Below are 21407 nucleotides of genomic sequence, written 5' to 3'. Positions count from 1 at the left end.
AAGTCATATCTACATTTACTAGACCCAATTATCCATTGGATTATTTACTTTCATGTAGAGACATGATAAATAATTATCGTTATCCTTTTGAGCCTAAATTTGTTAACAGAGCTTCGTTGGGAAGGTTAATAACAAATTTTGGTTGAGTGTATAACCATTATTTCAATCTAGTACTTTTCCTATCAATAGTCATCGCAGGGGTGATCAATTGATTGAAAAATATTTCAATTTTATCTTTGAAGAAGTTCATCAAATTAAATATTTAATATATATACCCTTCGAAGAAAGCATCACCGTATCATGAAGTCGATGTATATATATAATTTTATTATTGAACTAAAAATGGAGCCCATTGGAAAAATTATCTTGAATTTTCCCTCTCCCACTCAATATTTTAAAATTGATTTTTCCTTTTTAAAACATACATTGATTATATTGTTAATTGCACACTTCCTACAATATTATCTAGATGATATCCAATATTATAAAGCATTTCCAAATTACAAACAATATAACAAGATTCATAATATATGAATGACATGTATAATTATGCATAGAGTCACACTACCTACTCTATATGACATGTTATCATGGCATGTTGTCATCCAAACATAGCATATAGAAAAATAATTAAATAATCTTAATTCATGGATTTCCTAAAATGAAAAATACATTAACCCTAAGCCTAATCTTTATTGGGCTTCTTGTCAATGTCCATCTTCCATAGGCTTGTCTTTGTTAATTGACTAGGAAAAATTAGGCTTTTAAATTTATTATTGGTCCAATTTTAATTTTGAAGGACATAAATAATAATAATTTTTAAAAAAAATTAAAACTTTTAGACCAAAAATAAATTTAATGTGTTCAATTTTATCTATGCATTTTAATCCATTAAGCCCAATTTCAATTGGGCCTGAAATTAGGATTCACTAGCCCAAAACTATTTTGGACTTAAATGTATAAAATTGAAACTTGTCCACCCAAGGGAAAAACTATGGCCCTATAGGGACCTTAATGATAAAAACCATTGAAACCCTAAAATCCATATTTTTCTTTCCTTTCTTCCCCAGCTGCCACCACCACAAAGCCCAGCAGCTGTTCACGCATCTCTGACGCTGAATTGACCGCCGCCGCCTCACCGAAAAGCTCCCAAACGACTCACGACCCCTTCCGCTAGTAGCTTCCGCATGCAACCATCCCTCGCTCGCGTTTGCTAGCCACGTTACTTGTTGCTGCAGCTGTTGGTAGCGCGCGCAGTTGGCTGCCCAGGCCGTACGCGCTGCTACAGCGTGCGCTGGTTGGTTGCCGCTGTCAAAATTTCAGACCTTCGTTTCCTCTTATCTCACATCCGTGATTATTCTCCAGTGATTCACAAATTTCCTAGGCCAATTTTGGCTTACAAAATTTCTATAACAGCAAAATAAATCAAGAGAGAAATATGGTGATAAAAAACTACCGCTCTTGTTATACATCTAAAGAAAAAATACAGCGGAGAATTTTACCATGAATTAAGACAAACCAAAAACATGCTTTATTCATATATTAATCAAATAATATATATCTAAATAAATCGTGCCACTCTAATACATAAATATCAAGATCGATTTCATACGAAATTCTTATATATTACTATGAGATGGCTTTGATACCAATTGATGGAGAAAAATCACGTTTTTTATTTTTTATAAAAACTTTTAGGACCGATCGCATACAATACATAGGAATTAGTAATCTAGAAAACCATAGCTTGACAATCCGATTTTGCTTTTTCCCTGAATTAATTTAGACTCCCAAATCATAATCTGTACCACCACTCTTATTAGATCACGATTCTTCACCACCAATCTTGTTGGATTATGATCTGTCACCAATGATCTTCCAGGTTATTACTCATGTTTGATCTGCACCTGATGTGTGGGCGCCTTTATCACCACTAAAAGCAACTAGCAAGAGAAAATACTTCTCTCAATATTATAGACAAAAAAAATTTTCCTCTGATCTATATAATGTGACATTTATTTTCTTTTAGAGAAAATAAGCCCTTTTATATCTTTATTTGGTGGAAACCCTAAGCTGCATATTTATTTATTTTTTTAATTATATTAAATCACATTTGATTTAATTTAAAAAAATAATAAAATCAAAAGTGGCGTTACTTGTTCCTGTGTTATATGGGCCCACCTTGTAAAATAACACAAGGCCCCTTACACACAAGTATATTAAATGGAGCCTCCCACTAAATAATATATTTAGGTTTTTAACCCAAATAACTAGTTATCTTACTTATTAATCCAGTAGCGGTGCAATCCATTAAATGAGCTAACCTGGGGATCCTATGGGTACATACAATAGTGGCTACAATAATTAGGCCTGTAATTAAACTAGCCCAATTATTTAATTCCAAATCTACTCCACTAAAAGATTGGAATTGACCTCCATAATTGTATGCTATCTAGGATAGTGTTTTCGAATAATAATTCGACGCATGCCCCATTGATTTCTTTACTGCATAATCCTTTGTACCACATCATTAATTAAATTGATATCTCAACTGTCCAGTCAATTTAATTGCATCCTATTCCTTGATACTTGCTGATTTTCTCTAATGATCATTTTCAACATACTAAATATGTTGACACTATCTGGCCAGAGAATTCTATTATCAAGTGCCGAAAACCCATCAAGAAATGTGTTGTACAAATTCTATATTGTTAATCTATAACTCCAATACTCATAATTGGTCCCACCAAGATACTGGGTAATCTTGACTAAAAGTGTGTGTCGTGCCCATTGGTAACTCAAATGGAATAACAATTACAATCATAAAATCATAACTAAATCAAGATTAAGATTACAGTAAAATCAATGCCTATGAAATTTAATAAGTCTGACAGTTATTACCAAGTTAATTAAATCTCATATGTGATCATACTCAATGTAGTCGTACTACATCAATAAATTCATACGTGATTAAGACAAATCATTCAATGAATTTATTTCAGTCTATACCTAAATAAAGTATCCAACTTTATTTATTAACTGCAAACTTAATTTATTTAATCATAAGATAATTTGTATTTATGTCTTCTGTGAATCCACGTGGTAATCACATAAATACATATAATATGATTAAATGGACTTTACTCAAAATATTAATGCAATTAAGATACTTGAATAAAATACCTCATTCATTTTATTAATCAGAAAAATTGTTTATTACAATTAAATAAACACATATTTTCCCAATATATCAACTATGGCATGGAGCTCTTAATCATCAAGAAAAATGTTCATTTATGCACTCTTGTATTCCTTTCTTGCTTTCACAACTCCACGAGCTTTTTTTTTTTAATAAGTTCTTTACCGTTGTTTGTTTTACAATAACAAGTTTTTTTGTTATTCTTTTCTCTTCATACAAGTATACCACACCACTTGCAGGAGACCTTTGACCATCAACTTCTTTCATTGATGGTTGAGCTATTATCTTTCCAACTTTGAAGGAGTCAATCTTGAAGATCTTCTTGGGTAATTTTTTAAGTGGCTTTATAATCTACTTGGGGTGGATTCTATGCAGGAGATGGCAGGGAAAATCTATTGATCTTTTTCTTAGACTGTAGACTAACTTTCGATCGATCGCTAAATTTTGAGTAACTTTGAGTTTATTGGTCTTTGAATTTGGAGTAACTTTGGTAAGGGATTGACGATCTATCTCCATCTCCATCATAGCATTGTAACCACCCTTAGAGTTAAGAAAGTTGGAACTGCCAACTCTAGTGTTATTGCAGCCAATTATCCTTGCTTTCATTTGATCTAATTGAGCCTGCGTAAACTAAAAGGTCTCCTGATGCATTCTTCTTTTTTCGCGCCAACTTAGTGGGATTAGGAATATTAAAATACATTGATAGGGTGATGAATTAAACCAATCCTTACACCTTCTTTCCATTAGGTTTTTTCTGAAGGGCTTTGTCTAAGATATCATTTAGTTCCTGGGATTGGAATGTTCCCAACTCAATCTAGCTTTTTATCTCACTCTACAAAATAAATAAAAAAAGATTTGATTAAAATCAGGGGAAAAAGGTTGCATGATGACATGTTTGGTGTAGTTAAGAGCACCTAAGATTATTTTATAGGCTTTAGAATACTTTTTTTTTCCATCTGAGCTAATCTAATTTTAGATATAGATAACTTCAATAACTAGGAAAATTAGCTACATCGCACACATGAAGAAATGTTCGACAAAGAGTGGGGAAAATTTCAAAATATCAATCTATTACAGTAAACTAAAAATATGTGTCTTTGTGTGTGTATATATATGTGTTTGTCCGATTACAAGAGAATCTCAGGCCTATAGAATTTCTACAATCTGGCATGGTTTAATATATAGCAATAATGACACAACAGATAACATCATGCCTACAAAAAGTGAACTATTTAGCACCTTACAGTTATTTTTCCCATAACATTCTTTAGTTTTTACTCAAACTCAATCACATAACCTAGACACAAGTATACGACAATTTTCATGTCATTATATTCAAATTTTTATTTAAAAAATATTCATTTTTCTTTACATAAATCTCAAAGATTTATATATTGCAGGTTAAACATGCACCAACTAATAATTTCATATAACTTGATAAAATCCATAACTCAAACATACATCTCATTACAAACATCTATCAAAAGAAATAAAGTAACTTAATTTCATAATTTGTTAATTTAGATGCACTTGAATTATAATTCATTGACATTAATCGACAACCAAAAAAAAAAACTTAGCCAAAATATGAAATTGTAAAGTTAACCAAATATTGAGAAAGAGAAATAAAGAACTAACATGGATAAGAATTTACCATTTTTTCAGCCACCTACTACACTTCAGGGGCATAACTTCCATCTTTTTTTCTTGTGAGCCAATAACTAAGCTTCTTGTGGTAAATCTCTCACTTAGAAATCTCTCAATTCGAAGCACCTTATTATTTGTATTAAAAATATTCTAAGTTTGTATTATAGTGGTTATTGTACTTACTCTTTTATGCAATAGCCCAACATATCCTATGCTGTTCAAAAAGATTATTATAAACATTCTTTCTTTTTTATCCTTTGCTATCTTACTTTTTTCTCAACAAAGTGGATATTGACTAAAATGATTATAAGTACATAATAATAATATTAAATTAATAAAATTTTAAATATACCTAAACGTTTTCGGATAAAATTTATCAACAAAGCTCTTCTAGTTTGCCTTTCTAATGCCCTTATAATCAATAAGAGTCTTTTTCAGTGAATTCAAGTTGTTTGTGTTAGGCAAAATATACTCATTTGCTTACATCTAAAGGCCCTTAATGCAACTCCCATCCATTTGAACACTTGGGTTTTGGCTTGAGACTCAACTTGTACTTTTCTTGAAAATGAGTCCACAACTTCTCTTTAATGTCTAGTGGCACTTTCCTCTATTCATCATATATGATTGGAACTCTTTCTCTTACAATCCTGCTTATGTAACTCCTTAGCTCATTTCTTTTCTTTCTAACTAGAACTCCATAGGAATTGTACGTGATCTTATTCTCATCACTAACTCTTTTCTGTAAGTCTTTTTTCTTTGTAAGGTTTTGTCTTGGTCTTTCTTCGAGATTTGGATTATATGCCAGCTCATTTATTTTTACCATGTCTCTAACAAGCTTGCAAATGCATAAAATAGATAAGTGCATCAGTTATCAATGTAATATCCCAATAAAATAATAAAATTAAAAAATAGACCAATTGCAAACTTATGGGAAGTAGTACTAACAAGTTAAGATAATTGCGTTATTCATTTTCTGCCTCAATATTTATATGAATAGCAATACCATCTGATTTTAGATAAATTCCTCATCACCTACAGTTAACTTACATTCTGGAAGATTGTTGGATATGGTGCACAAACATCCACGTTATCACATCCAACCCTATTTGAATAATTACCCTCTTCACTCATTGAACAAACAATTGATTTCTTATTATTTACCTAGTCTTTAACATAAAACACTTGCTTTCCATGACTAGCTAGAATAAAGCAATTAGATTTATAACCTATCCAATCTAAATTAATTATGATGAACCCTAATGCATTAATGTTAAACCCCCATCATCCACCCAATCACACGTGAAAAGGATTTTCTTAACCCCTAGATAATCAAGATGCCAAATTTCACCGACAACCTCATAAAAATGCATAACCCATGATGATATTTTTTGTCTTTTGAGCTTGAAATCTGTAAAGCCTTAGCAACATGAACACCACTTTTTTATGTTTTTTTCGGTTCCTGTCTTGATCTCTCGTAGGAAAATTAAAACCATTAATACAATAGCCCTCATGCGTCACCACACTTGAACATCGTTTTTTTGCCAGCTACCATACTATTTTGTTAACTGCTATATTATTTGCTTTACCAGTTGTTGTCTATTATTTCAAATCATAAAACCATAGTAGTTAGTTAAATAAGAAAAGTTTGTTTACATTTACTTAAATACTTTTATTAGACACATTGAAGCTAATCTAACCTTTTCTTTCAGCCAATCAACAAACATACAAGAGTGCTCGATTGGCAACCATAAAGGATTTTTTAATTGATGGAGGTACTTTGATTGCAATAAGGCCAACAGAATTAGCAAAATTTAACAAAAGTAAACAGAAATTAAGAAAATTTTAAGTCACATACTCTATTTATGATTGAATCTCAGGAGTGTTCTGCAGAAAACATTGGTGTGCTGACACCAATGTAAAGGCATTGACCACCTTAATATTTGCACCTCTTAGTGGCCTTTTGACTGTAAAATCAATTGGCCAGTATGTAGTCTAATTTATTCACAATTTAAAAGGTACCTAACACAAGATTCAAGTGCTTACTCAGCAATATAGCAGTCTGCAATGCAATCTTCAAAATGGTTTCAGTTGCGAACATAGCCCTTTACAGGTTTTATTTCTTTTTCAAATGTATGCGTATATAGAAGGTAAACCGGGCCACATAACCTAACTTCTTCCACTAGATTGGTTGTAAAATAAATCATTATATCAAAGAAGGCAAGTAGGAAGTATTATTATAAATTTTAAAAAATGATTTTAAGATCTTTTTGTAATTAATCAAGAGAATTATGTTCTACTACTTTAGAACACAAAGAATTAAAAAAGAAACACAATCTAATTATAACATATCTAACATTTTGTGGCAAACAATTTTGAATTGTCAATGGTAGTAGTTGTCGTACCAAGGTATGAGAATCGTGAGGCTTAAGCCTATGATGACAACAATCATCCATTGAAACAAGATTTATAAAGTTAGAACAATAACCATCCAAAACTTTGCCACTTTGCTAGGTTTCACATAATATTTTTTTCTTTCTTAGTTAAAGTGTATATGATAAGGGGTAGGATTTTTTTTTTTTTTTTTGGTTCATCAAGAGCTAATGAAATAAATACTTTGTTTAGTTTCTCTCTAAGCTGTGATGTGTGAGATCTTTTCTAGCATTAATTTTATCCTTCATCTTCCCTGATTGATTAAGTAATGTGCCATAGTTGATCTTACACATATCTTTTCAATGTGTATCACATCTAGTTGATAGCAAACTAACAAAGGTTTCCAATATTCTAAGCTAAAGAAGATTGATTTCTTTTTGTACAAAATCTAAACTACATCCCCGTTAGTCTCACCCTTACACTTACCACATTTTCGCTTTTTTTAATCTTTTTACCCAAACTTGGTGTCAATGTAAGTCATCAAGATTAAGATCTCCACACTAGATAAAGGTTTAAGAGGGTTTCAGGAAACTGATTATAGCCCATATACAACGTTTTCCCACTATGTCGCAGCCAACATGCACAAGTGTTTATCCTACAAACTGGATAACCATAGTATCCCTTAATAGTACACCTAGATAATTTTCTGTATAATGTGAAGTCATTAATTGTCCACATCAGCACAGCTCGTAGATTAAAAGTTTGTTTCCTATATGCATTAAACATATAAGCACTTACATCCCATAAGGTTTTCAAGTGTTCGATCAAAGGTGCTAGGTATATATTTATATAATTTCCAGGTTGTTTAGAGATAGATATTAGTAGAGACAACATCATAAACTTCCTCTTGATACACAACCATGGAGGAAGATTATATGTTATCAATGTAATAGGCTAGCAACTATAAGTCATACTAAGTGTGTTATGTGGGTTAATCTCATCAGATGATAAAACCAAACAAAGATTTCTCGGCTCTTAGGTAAAATTAGGCCATTTATTGTAAATTAGTTGCCAAGCTAGTGAATTTTTTGGGTGGCCAACTTGCCATCTCTAATTCTTTTATTTTTCACGTTTTGAGTTCTCAGTAGTTTCTGGTGATTGAAACATTCTTTTATAATTATTAGAAAATACTATCACACCTTTTTAGGCACCGTTTTTCTAAGTTTTTTAGTTCTATTTCTCTTATTTTCCACATAGATGCTCTACAACTTGGGCAATCATAAAGATTTTTGAACTCATTTCTATAAAGAATGCAATCATTTGGACATGCATGTATTTTCTCATAATTTAAGCCTAATACCTTCATTGTATTTTTGGCCTTATATATTGACTTAGGCATATTATTATCATTTGGCAATATCTCATTGAGGACTTCTAGTAAAGTTGATAACCCACTATCAGACTAGCCATGTCCTTTAATTGTACAATTTCATTAAACCTGATAGTTTCAAATGCTTTGAACCTAGATATAAGGGCTTTTGAGCATTTGCAAGTATATCTTTAAAAAAACAGGATCTTTGTCACAATGCTCAAAGGCATCATGAACCATGTCACATAAATTACTGTAATGCTAATATTTAAACCATTGATTTTGTGGTTGGTCTTGGAACTTTGTACAGGTAGGTCTAGGGTCCACTTCACCTTGCCAATTCCAAACTAAAAAATCTTATAATTTTTTTTTTTAAAAAAAAGATGTAGCTCACTTTTTAGGCGTCAAAAGCTCCATATTACAACAAGGGATATAAGGACATCTAATCGACATTCTATTTTCAGAACCAAGAATGTCAACCTCTAAGAAATCATCAACTTTATCATAATACTTATCAGACAATCTATCATAAAATATCCAAGTTTTGTTCATATCATGTATTTTTACCTGTTGATTTATTAGATGTTGTTAGCCTAAAAAGTTTGATTAAATTGCACAAATAACTTCACACTTTTCAGGTTTAAATTAAAAGTACAAATTGCAAAACAAAGCCAAGTTCCATTTGTTTACAGTCACTTAAATACATGCACATATTTAGCAAGCCAACAAAATATGGCATGCACATTTTTCAGAGCTTCACTTTCATATTAAAATAAACAAATGTATATGCATGTCAAATAAATAAACAATGGATAATAATCTAAGCAACAAAAATGAAACTAAAATCATGCTTGTAAATAATAAAAAAATGTTAATACAAATAAAACTTAGAACACAATAATATTAGAAACTTATAAAAAAGTGAGTGATTTGTAAGACTTACCAAATGAAGACAATTGTTACTGCCAATACTTTTGTGATTCTTTAGCAGCCAGAGACAAAACTAAACACATTGATTCAAGTGATTAGAACTACTCAATTGAAATAAACATGCAAGTTATTACAAAAAGTAATAACAAACTAATTGTGCGTTTGGGATTGAGATTGGGTGGCTGTAGTTTAAAAGTTACAGTACTAAAGTGTTTGGTAAACATTATCTGCTGTACTTTGTAAGCTATATTAATATAATTTTTCACTTATATAATGAAAAATCTATTATATCTTTAATAATTTTATCAAAATTATTATTTTAAATTTATATTTACTACATATTATTAACTTTTATTTGATAGTTATAGTTTTTTTTTTCTATAGCAGCTGTAGCTTAAAAGTTACAGCACCTCAATCCCAAATGAACCTTAAATATTCTTGTTGAAAATCAAGAATGCAAAATTAAAAAGTATACTAAAGTTTCCTATACAATAAACAAAAGTTTTGTTTCCAAAAGTTATTAATATAAAGATCACGTAAAAGAATAACATATGAGAAAACAAATAAGCTGTCTGTCATAGTCAATAAAAAAGTCCAATAAGTTTAAGATAATTCTAAATTAATTTCACAAATCAACTAAAAAAAATTGTCAATAGTCTCCACGACTTTTAAATTCAGTAAAGCGTGCAGAGTGGTTCAAGAAATGGATCAAACAGAATACTTTAAAATTTGGAGAAAGCACCACTTATAAAACATTTACATATATTCTGAGGAAATATTTAAGTTTTTGAGAATAAATACTTTTCTTCTTTAACAATTTTGGCATGTACATTAATTGTATTGAACAGACAAGTACTGGTAATAGTGAAGACAAAATATAAAATGAAACCTCTCCTTTCATGGCAAAAGGATCTTGAAATCATGACTGTAAAAGTGCTATGCAAAAAGTTGCAACTTCCCAAAATAATGCAATTCATATATAACAAATTTACAGCGCCTCTTAATTTATATATTGAGTATTAAGAAATTGATTCAAATTGACAAAATGACAAAAAGCGCAAACAAAATAAGGTAAGCAACATAACTGACGAACCTTTCAAAAACTTCAGCTATTTAATCAATCAAATAATATTCCAACACATTTGCTCTCGCAGGCCGCTTCAAAGTACTCCTATCTTTGCCTTGCAAGAAAATGATAGAACGAAACAAATCAATAATCCATAAATGATATAAAACAAAATTGAGCTAATTGCATTAACAAATTAACATCATCTTTCTTTCAGTTAGAAAAATCAGATTTTTTAATAATAAAGGTTGACTAATATTGAATGTCTTTCGTCCAATATTTTATCAAATGGATAGCAACATCAACATTAGCATGCATGAGCTAAATATTATAATGTTACATAATTAACATTATAGTTTTGTCAAAACGTTCAAATTTGATAAAATCGTGCAAGTTACATTAATTGTGAAGACCGTTAATAGCGAAATGAATGCAAACAAATAAGCAAATAAATTAAATTAAAACAACTGGCTCAGAGCTAGCTACAAATTATAATTATAATATAGAAGTATAATCAGGCTGTTCGTTCACTATGCTAAAGCGCTATTATTGGCTTTATGTTGTTGAATTGAGCCGCCTCCATTCAATTTCATTTTCTCAAATTCTGACCCAATTTTCCACAATAAGATATATAATCACACTCTTTATTCACATTTAGCCAATTTATGGATGGTGGCAATTGCAAAGAGCTAATAATATTATTTAATTGGGTGCTTTTATAAGAGAAAAATTTGTACCATTAGAACCAGTACTGAACCACAGCAGCAGCTGCGGCAGGAAAAAAAAAAAAAAGAGGCACGTAAATAAAAACAAAAATGGAGCCAATAATGGAAAAGATGATCAGATTATTTATCATTTTATGTATAGCTTTTCTGAAGCTCCAAATGTCAAACTACCAAGTTTACAGAAAAAATAAGAATTTTAACACCTAATATATAGTCAAAGCGCAACCAAACAACATGCATGAGCAATATATAAACTATAAAGTAGAAAATTAATAATTAAAAAGAAAAATATAGTACCTTTAGAAAGGAATTGATGGGAGGGTGGAGAGAGAATCAGATTATGATAGAAAGGAATTATTTTGCTTCGGGTTTGGTTGTGATTGACGGCCGGGTTTGATTAGAATGTGCAATATCAACAATAGAGGATAGGATTCTAGGGGATTGGGGATAGGATTTTAGGGTTTGCTTATTTAGCTTTGACAAAGAAGAAGAATCGAGAAGTGAAGAATGACTAAATGACTTAGAAAAAAATTGAAAAAAATTGGCTTCAATATTTGTCTTAGGGATACGATAAAATGGTGCATCTAATTTATCTTTTTTTTTTAGAGTGAAATAACAATGTTTCTAATGGAAACTAATAAATTAACTTGAAAAAAATTCAATCAATACCCATTAAAATTTTCACTCAACCCCATTAAATATATTTTAAAAATTAGATCAAAAACTTTTTTTTAACTAATATATTAGTGTAACTAACAAAGAATGAAAATAGTTTTTTTTTTTAACTCAAAAGCTTGGGTTTTGGTGGTCTTGAGTTTGGATTCTATGTCGAACAAGATTAGAATTATTTTTTTTACTGATACGTTAGTGTTACTAAAAAAAAAATTAAATTCCAATGATCTTTTACTTACTCTTTTCTTTAAATTTAAAAGTTGACTACTGGAGGTCCGGTATTCGAGTTCAATTTGGAACAATATTAGAATTACTTACTGATACCTTAATGTCAGGAATATTTGTTATACTTAAATAAGGCAAATGGTCCATGAGAATATTTGATATCTAACTTACAAGCGCCATCTTATTTTGTGATCCTTGTATGTTAAATATGAAATGGTCCATATACACCATCATATATAATTTGTGATACTTTTATATGTTATATGTTGAACAAGAAAACGGTACATATGTATGTAAATACTGGCCTCTTTTCTAATAGCGAAACTGGTTGTTGGAGTTGTTGGAATTGGCGACATTTGTGCATGACCGCCAATTAAGAGAGACATTGTTCCAAGACCGCTTGATATGAAGTTGATGTGTAAGCCAAGTCGTCATTCTGATTTTTGTGAAAACTAAAGATGATACTGGTACGTGGCTGATTACAAGTGATTGTTTTAATATGACTCAATGGTAAAACTAGTCGATTACAAATAAATTTAGTCAATTATGGGGGGCCTGTGTCTCAGGGCTGCAAATTTTTTTTTTTTTTATATTTGTTGTTGGGATTATATGCTCTTTTAAAGCATATTAATTTATTTTTTGATTTATAAAATATTTGAGATATTTTTAATTGCATAAATATTTTGAATAAGGTCCGTTTAATCATATTATATGTATTTATGTGATCATCATATGGATTCAAAGAAGACATAAATATAAGTTATCTTATGATTAAATAAATTAAGTTCGCAGTTGATAAATAGAGTTAGACGCTCTATTTATGTTTAGACTGTAGTAAATTCATTGAATGATTTGTCTTAATCATGTATGAATTTACTGATGTAGTTTGACTACATTGAGCTGGATCACATATGAGATTTAATTAACCTTGAAATGACTGTCAGACTTATTAAATCTCATAGGCATTGATTTTACTGTAATCTTAATCTTGAGTTAATTATGATTTCATGATTGTAATTGTTATTCCATTTGAGTTACCAATGAGCACGACACATACTTGCAGTCAAGATTACCTGGTATCTTGGTGGGAGCAATTATGAATATTGAAGTTATAGATTGACAATATAGAATTTGTACAACACATCTCTTTATGGGTTTTCAGCACTTGATTATATAATTCTCTGGCCAGAGTGTGGCAACATATTTAGAATGTTGAAAATGATCATTAGAGAAAACCAGTAAGAATCAAGGAACAAGATGTAATTAAATTGATTGGACAATTGAGATATCGATTTAATTAATGATGTGGTACAAAGGATTGTGCAGTAAAGAAATTAATGTGGCTTGGGACGAATTATTATTTGAGCATACTATTATGGAGGCCAGTTCCAATCTTTTAGTGGAGTAGATTTGGAATTAAATAATTTGGTTAGTTTAATTACATGGCTAATTATTGTAGCCACTATTGTTTGTTTCCAAATGATCCCCGGGTTAGCTCATTTAATTGACTGCGCCACTACTGGATTAATAAACAAGATAACTAGCAATTTGGGTTAAAACCCTAAATATATTATTTAGTGGGAGGCTCCATGTAATGTACTTGTGTCTAAGAGGCCTTGTGTTATTTTATAAGGTGGACCCCTATGACAAGAAAGAAGTAACGTTACTTTTGGTTTATTATTTTTAATTTAAATCAAACTTGATTTAATAGAATAAAATAATATAAAAAATGGAGCCGAGGGTTTTCACTAGAGAGAAATATAAAATGACTTATTTTCTCCCAAAAGATAGAGAGCAGTCATTTTATACATATGAGAAAAAGATTTTTCTCTCTATTGTTGAGAGAAAAATTTTCTCGTGCTAGTTGCTTTGGTAGTGATAAATGCGCTCACACATTAAGTGCAGATCAAACCTGAGTCATAACTTGGAAGATCATTGGTGACAGTTCATGATCTAACAAGCGTGGTGGTGACAGTTCGTGATCTAACAAGTGTGGTGGTGATGGATCGTGATTTAACAAGCGTGCTGGTGACGGATCGTGATCTAACAGGCGTGGGATGACAAATCGTGATCTGGGAGCATAAATTACTTAAGTAGAAAAAGCCAAATCGAATTTTCAAGGTACGATTTCTAGATTACAAATTCTTATATATTATATGAGAGCAATCTTAAAAGGTTTTATAAAAAATTTAAAAAAAAAACTGATTTTTCTCCAACATTTGGTTTGGTAAACGTTGATTTAACCTGCTCGAAGACATAACATTGGCTTGAACAAAATGTATAAAATATCTAATAGCTCCATCGGTGGTGGGAAAGCGGACTTGAAGTTTTTGGGATGAAAAAGAATTCAAGGAGATGCCACAATTAAAAGGTTCAGAAATGGAGGGCTGTGTTAATTGTCTTTTATTGAAATCGATTTGCAGCATTTTCTTTAATTTCGTCCTCCTCATTATTAACCATTATGTTTCTTGCCTTGACTTTCACTCTCCATAGAAATTACAACTAAGTGCTAAAAACTTAAGTATTTTAACTATTTTAGAAATTAGTTCATCTGTGCAAGTCACTATTCAGTGCTTTGTCTATGCTTTATCTTTGCAAGACACCAGTGGCAGTCCCAGAAACTTAAATTAGGAGAGGTTTTGTTCAAAAAATTTTTATTTAATTTAGGGTGTTTTTAAATATTTAAGAAAATAAAATAATGTGGCCATTGCAATTTAAATCAAGACTTTAAAATCATTGAATAATACTCTTATTATTGAACCACGAGTCTTTTGTTATATAAAAAATGTGTCAAAATTTTTTTTATTTAACTCTTTAAAAAAAATTAGAGTACATTTAATTAATGACCCAGCTAAAGTTGGGTGCGCCGATGCAAGCCACCGCTCAGTGGTTGATAAGAATTTAACAAATGAGACCAAGTGTGCAAACAAAAAAGGAGCCTTCCCTAATCATAATGGGCTGGGCCCTTCCCTAATCATAATTTTTCTGTGAGAATCACAGAAAAATTATTTTGCTGGATATAGCCGGTTCACACGTTTTCAGTCATTATATATCGACTCTCAAAAAATCTCCTTCTATCAGTATATTTGTCTCTCAAATTTCCTTCATGGCTTCTTGCAAATATGATGTCTTCCTCAGTTTCAAAGGGGAGGATACCCGTGATAACTTTCTAAGCCATCTAGTTGTGGTTTTTCAACAAAAAAAAATTAAAACCTTCGTTGATGAAGAACTTACCAGAGGAGATGAGATTTCACCAGCCCTTTTGAAAGCAATTGAAGAATCAAAGATTTCAGTAATAATTTTCTCAAAGAATTACGCTTCTTCGAAATGGTGCTTGGATGAACTTGTCAAGATTCTTCAATGCCATAAAAAGAATGGCCAACTTGTCATACCGGTTTTCTACAATGTCGATCCATCAGATGTGCGAAATCAAACGGGAAGTTTCAAGGATGCCTTTGTTAAGCATGACAAGCAGTTCAATAAGAAGATGCCAGAAAAAGTTCAGAAATGGAGGGCAGTATTGACAGAGGCATCCAATCTATCTGGATGGGATTCCGGCACAACCAAGTATTATACTTCAACTTTTATATCTTCATGTTCCATTTAGCCACTGCCTTTTTTCAATTTTTAATTATTTCCACAACAATCATCTAATAAGAGAATTTAACTTACATCATGCATGCAATACATACAATTTATGTAGTTGATTGGACTTACTAGCCAACAAAAGCGAAACTTCTTTTCAAAATTTGCCTAATTTAGGTCGCAATTAGGACTGATGTGTAGCAGCTTGGCTGCCAATTCCCCGTTGGCCAGGTACTTGCCAAGGTGTCGGGCATCTCGACAGCTGAGATTTGGCAGTCTAACCAATATTTCAGATCCACTATAAAGAGTGAAATGGCCGCATTATCTTTATTACTTTACAAGAAATATAATTATGTCCTTATAAATTGTAATTGTTTGTATTTTTTTAAATTTAATAAATATAATTTTAATTTTAATTTTTATAAAAGTAGAAAATCAATGGCAGGCGCTCGTCGGAGTGTCTGTTGATAATACATCCGACATCGTTGAATTCCATTTCTTGCGATCTATCCAGTGGTGGCAAAGAAGCAGCAGAGAAGCTGTAGTCATTAGACGGCAGAAATGGTTTAGTCAAACACACAGTTGCTTCATAACATTGCCATTAGACGGCAGCAATTTATGTGGCTTCCAATGCGATGACGATCAGCAAGTTTAGCCAATGATTGTGACTTCTCTGCTGCTGCTTTTCCCATTGATGATGCTATGATTGAAAAGATTGTGAGAAATGGAATCTAATGACGTTGGATGTGTTGGCAAATGATATTTTTTATTTCTTCTGGCAGCAACCGTCGCTCCTGAAATTATTTGTTTTTTATATTGTTTTTCAAATCCTTGCAATTAATTAATTAAATTTTGAAATTTAAATATATTAAATATAAATATAGGTATTCCACAGCTATTATATTTACCAAACCAAACACTTAACAGGATAGTAATTATAGTTTAAAAGTACCTCAAAACTAAATACGGTCTTAATTAGCATATGTGTGTGCGCATGTGTGTGTATAAGTGGATTTTATAAAGGAAGAGAGCAGTTAATCATCATTTAACGTTCTAGTTCTCTCTTGAGAAAGGAAACAAATGTTTCTCTTTTTTTCTTTTTTATCTGTGTTTGTGTCTGCCTATTTTTACTCATTGTTGGTCACCTTACCAGGCCAGATGCCAAACTTGTAAAGGAAATTACTGCTGATATTTTGGAGAAATTAGAAAAATTGTCAGCAGCAATAAGTGATTCCGATGGCCTAATTGGACTAGAGTCACGTGTTGAGCAAGTTAAATCACTATTAGCCATTGGGTTGCCAGACGTTCGACTTGTAGGAATTTGGGGTATGGGCGGTATTGGTAAAACAACCATTGCAGGAGTAGTTTTTAACCAATTTTCTCAGAAGTTTGAAGGGAAGTATTTCATGGCAAATGTCAGGGAAGAATCAGAAAAATGTGGTGGGTTGGTACATCTACGGAACCAAGTTCTTTCAAAGGTATTAGGAGAAAATTTTGATATTGGAACACCCAAAATACCCCAGTATATCAGGGACAGGCTTCAAAGAATGAAGGTCTTTATCGTTCTTGATGATGTTAGCAAGTATGGTCAGTTAGAATATTTTGCTGGGGGACTCGATAGATTCGGTCCAGGAAGCAGAATCATTGTAACTACTAGAGATAAAACGATACTTGAAAGATATGGAACGCACCGAATATATGAGGTTGAGGGATTAAATTGCAATGAAGCATTTCAGCTCTTTTGCAGTTGTGCCTTTAAAGAAAATCATTGCCCTGAAGATCTTTTGAAGCACTCAGAGACAGCAGTGCATTATGCTAAAGGCAATCCATTAGCTCTAAAAGTATTAGGGTCTTCTTTTCACGGGAAGAGCAAACCAGATTGGGTAAATACATTGAACAACTTAAAACGAATTTCTGGCTCTGATATTTATGGTGTGCTGAAAATTAGTTATGATGAACTGAGCTGGGAAGAGAAAAATTTGTTCTTGGATATTGCATGTTTCTTCAATGGAGATGATAGAGAACATGTGATGTGGATTCTCAGTGACGACTACTATTCAGTTCAGTATGGAATGAATGTCCTCATTAATAAGTCACTCATAAAAATATCATACAATAAGCTGCAAATGCATGACCTATTGCAAGAAATGGGTCGAGAAATAGTTTGCCAAGAATTTAGAGAAAAGCCAGAAAAACGTAGCAGGTTGTGGGATTACAAGGATGTTTGTCATGTATTGGAGAAAAACAAGGTACTTGAAAGCTTGATAAATTTGCTTTTCTTTTAATTGTTACAAATATATGTTGGATAAAGAAAAATCGACCCATTCAAATTTTTGTTTCCGTTGAAAACAATCTTAATGACCGTTTTTGTGCATTTCATGCTAACTCATTCTTTCTTTTGTTTACCAGGGGACTGATGCAATTAAAAGCATATTCTTGGATTTGTCGAAAATCGAAGAAATAAATCTAGACCCTAGAGTATTTTCAAATATGTCTAATCTTAGATTGCTTAAATTCTATATCTCGGGACACTTTGACATTTCGAAAATGAGTTCTAAAGTGCACCTTCAACAAGGTTTAGAAAATCTTCCTGAGGAATTAAGATATCTTTACTGGCATGGATATCCTTTGAAAACTTTGCCATTGGATTTTGTCCCTCAGAATCTTATCGAACTCAACTTTCCTTATAGTAAAGTTGAGCAAATCTGGGAAGGAAAAAAGGTGAACATTTGTTTATACTTCCTTAAATATATTTCTTTTGATGCTTGGTAATATTCTTCATTTCCTTTTGTAGAAAGCTCCAAAGTTAAAATATGTTGACCTCAATCACTCAACCAATCTCACTAGAATCCCAGAGCCATCAGAAACTCCAAATCTCGAGAGAATAAATTTTTGGAATTGCACAGGCTTGGCTCACATTCCCTCGTACGTCCAGAATTTTAACAAACTTGGTAACATGATTATGGCTGGCTGTGAAAGTCTTAGGTGCTTTCCGCAGAACATTCATTTCATATCTTCCATTAAGATTGATTGCTACAAGTGTGTTAATCTCAGAGAGTTTCCAAGGATTTCAGGCAATGTAGTAGAACTAAACCTAATGTGTACTCCAATAGAAGAAGTTCCCTTGTCAATCGAGTGCCTACCTAATCTTGAAACCTTAGAAATGAGTTTTTGCAATAGTCTTAAAAGGCTTTCAACTAGCATTTGTAAATTGAAATCTCTTCGCAGCCTTGATCTTAGTTATTGTATAAACCTTGAGAGTTTCCCAGAAATCTTGGAGAAAATGGAACTACTAGAAGAAATTAATTTAGAGGAGGCAAGTAATATCAAAGAGCTGCCATCTTCAATCGAAAATCTAGAAGGGCTTAAGCAGTTAAAGTTGACTGGTTGCACTAAACTTGGCAGTTTGCCAGAGAGCTTGGGCAATTTAAAATCTTTGGAACGTCTTCATGCAGGGTTATTGGCAATTCCTCAGGCACCATCCTCCATTGTTGATTTAAACAAACTTGAAACCCTTTCGTTGTTTGAATGCAGGGGTTTGGTATTGCCTCCACTATTATCGGGTTTATCTTCTTTGAAAAAGCTAGAACTAGGAGACTGTGAGATAATGGAAATCCCTCCCGATATTGGCTGTCTATCATCATTGGAAAGTTTAAATCTGAGTGGAAATAACATTGAGAGTTTACCTACGAGTATCAGCCAACTTTCACGGCTTAGATGGCTTTGCTTGGTCAATTGCGTCAAGCTTCAGTCGTTACCAGAGCTTCCACTGCTTTTGGTAATGTTAGGTGCAAGTGATTGCAAGCGGCTCCAATTTTTGCCAGAACTCACAGCATGTCTAGAAGAACTGGATGTATCCATATTGCAAGCACTATCCAATCGCACCGGTGAAAGACTATCCAAGCACATGTCTCCAGTGCAACTGATATTTGCTAATTGCCTGAAACTAAATGAAAGTACTTGGGCAGATTTGCAAAAAAGAATTCGGCATATGATAATTGCATCGCTAAGACTATTCTATGAGAAGGTATGCAATTCGATCTATTTCCCTTTATCTCTCCCCTGAATTACATCCAAAATCAAATCATGATTTTAATTTTACAGGAATTTGATGGAATCAGCTTTTGTTTACCTGGAAGTGAAGTACCAGACTGGTACAGCAGTCAATCTATAGGATCTTTAATAACTATTCAACTGCCACATCGTTGTGGTAGCAAAATCTTCATTGGGTTTGCTCTATGTGTTGCTATTGAATTTGAGTTTGAGGAAGATTCTTATTCTCCTGCCATTTTCTTCGGAGTGGGATGTAAGTTCGGGTCCGATCACTTTTGCCAATTGGTCAACAACGTGTGCGTAAACTCAAATCATGTCATACTTGGATTTTATCCTTGTTGGAATATTGGGTTATCGGATGGGGCAGCAGTCTCATTTGACTTCTTCATCCGCTATCAGTTGGTTATCGGCAAAGGTCCTCAAAAGGTCAAATGCTGTGGCGTAAGTCCAGTTTATGCAAATCTCAACACCTTTACACTCGAATTTGGTGGCAGCAGTGAAGACTTTCATGATATAGATAATGCTCAAAGTGTTGGCGGATCTCACGAGTATGAAGTGCAATTAATTCGCCGAGAGCAATTCAACGGTCCTCAACGACAAACTTCCATGTTTTCTCAATTTTTGAAAAATGTTTGTTGTTTTGATTATGAACCGTGAACAAAGAAATTCTTCTAAGACCAGGGGATATGACTTATGATCTGCTTCCTATCAGATATAAGGTCCCAGCCCTGTTTTGTGCCTTTTGAGAAAAGCAATGAGACTATGGGTATCTCGTATTTCTTTTCAAAAACAAATTTCCTTTACCTTTTCTTGCTTAAGATTTCTTTCACATTAAACTTGAAAAGACCCAGTTAAGATTTATGGATCTTGTAATGGCCTAGCGTGTGTGCTTGGGTAATGATCAGAGTTTTGAAAAATAAAGTATGACTCCTTTTTGGTCATGAATCCTTACGCCAAAGAGTACAAAGAAATACCAAATTTTCCTGTAACATACTGTCTGGCTTTAGTTATGCTGAGTCTATTGATGACATGTTTTCTCTATGAAAAGCAATTCTTGGAGAAAAAAAAAAAATACTAGCATGATTTTTATTAGAGACCTTGCCACTTCCAGGATATCATCACAGTTCACAGACGTTGTTTATAAGTATACTTCTAGTTCATGAAGGCTGTCCTTTCTTACATAGAAAATTTGGAAGCCAACTAGCCAAGCCCTAGAGTTTTGGATTGTGAAGGAGTAGTATACAGAAATTTTGTGGCAGATTTTAATAATTGCCGTTAAAAATTGGAAATGATGGCATGTGAGATATATTTGCCGTTATTTATTTCCATAACATGTGATACAACAGCAAGTGTTTATTACATGCTGTTAACAAAGTATATAATTTATTTTCAACGGCGTCATATTTTTAATTGTTGTAAAACAAGGTATTTATACAGCATCATATAATTGCCATGGATGATAAACTTAAGATGACTTTAAATTCAAATAAATCCGTAATTTTACAAACCGCACAAAACTGTCTTCTTTATTCACAAACCCTCCCTGGATATGAAAAATAAACAAAC

At 32.3% G+C, this 21407-nt stretch overlaps 1 protein-coding gene across 1 annotated transcript; it reads left to right on the top strand.

Moving 5' to 3' along the window:
* Nucleotides 1–15206: 15206 nt before the first annotated feature.
* Nucleotides 15207–20829, top strand: LOC102606987 (disease resistance-like protein DSC1). Its single transcript, XM_052439061.1, has 5 exons — nucleotides 15207–15770; nucleotides 16942–18037; nucleotides 18198–18509; nucleotides 18583–19815; nucleotides 19893–20829. The coding sequence occupies exons 1-5, from the start codon at nucleotides 15310–15312 to the stop codon at nucleotides 20496–20498; spliced, it is 3708 nt and encodes a 1235-aa protein (XP_052295021.1). The 5' UTR covers nucleotides 15207–15309; the 3' UTR covers nucleotides 20499–20829.
* The last annotated feature ends 578 nt before the right edge of the window (nucleotides 20830–21407 follow it).

This window comes from Citrus sinensis, chromosome 3, assembly GCF_022201045.2.
Source record: "Citrus sinensis cultivar Valencia sweet orange chromosome 3, DVS_A1.0, whole genome shotgun sequence".
Classification (NCBI taxonomy): Eukaryota; Viridiplantae; Streptophyta; class Magnoliopsida; order Sapindales; family Rutaceae; genus Citrus; species Citrus sinensis.
The sequence above is the reverse complement of the archived record's forward strand: the minus strand, read 5'-3'. Positions and strand labels throughout refer to the sequence as shown.

Coding starts and splice junctions, on each gene's coding strand:
- LOC102606987 (XM_052439061.1), top strand. CDS start 15,310: ATGGCTTCTTGCAAATATGATGTCTTCCTCAGTTTCAAAGGGGAGGAT. Junction 15,771..16,941: donor TGGGATTCCGGCACAACCAA/GTATTATACTTC, acceptor TCACCTTACCAG/GCCAGATGCCAAACTTGTAA. Junction 18,038..18,197: donor ATGTATTGGAGAAAAACAAG/GTACTTGAAAGC, acceptor TTTGTTTACCAG/GGGACTGATGCAATTAAAAG.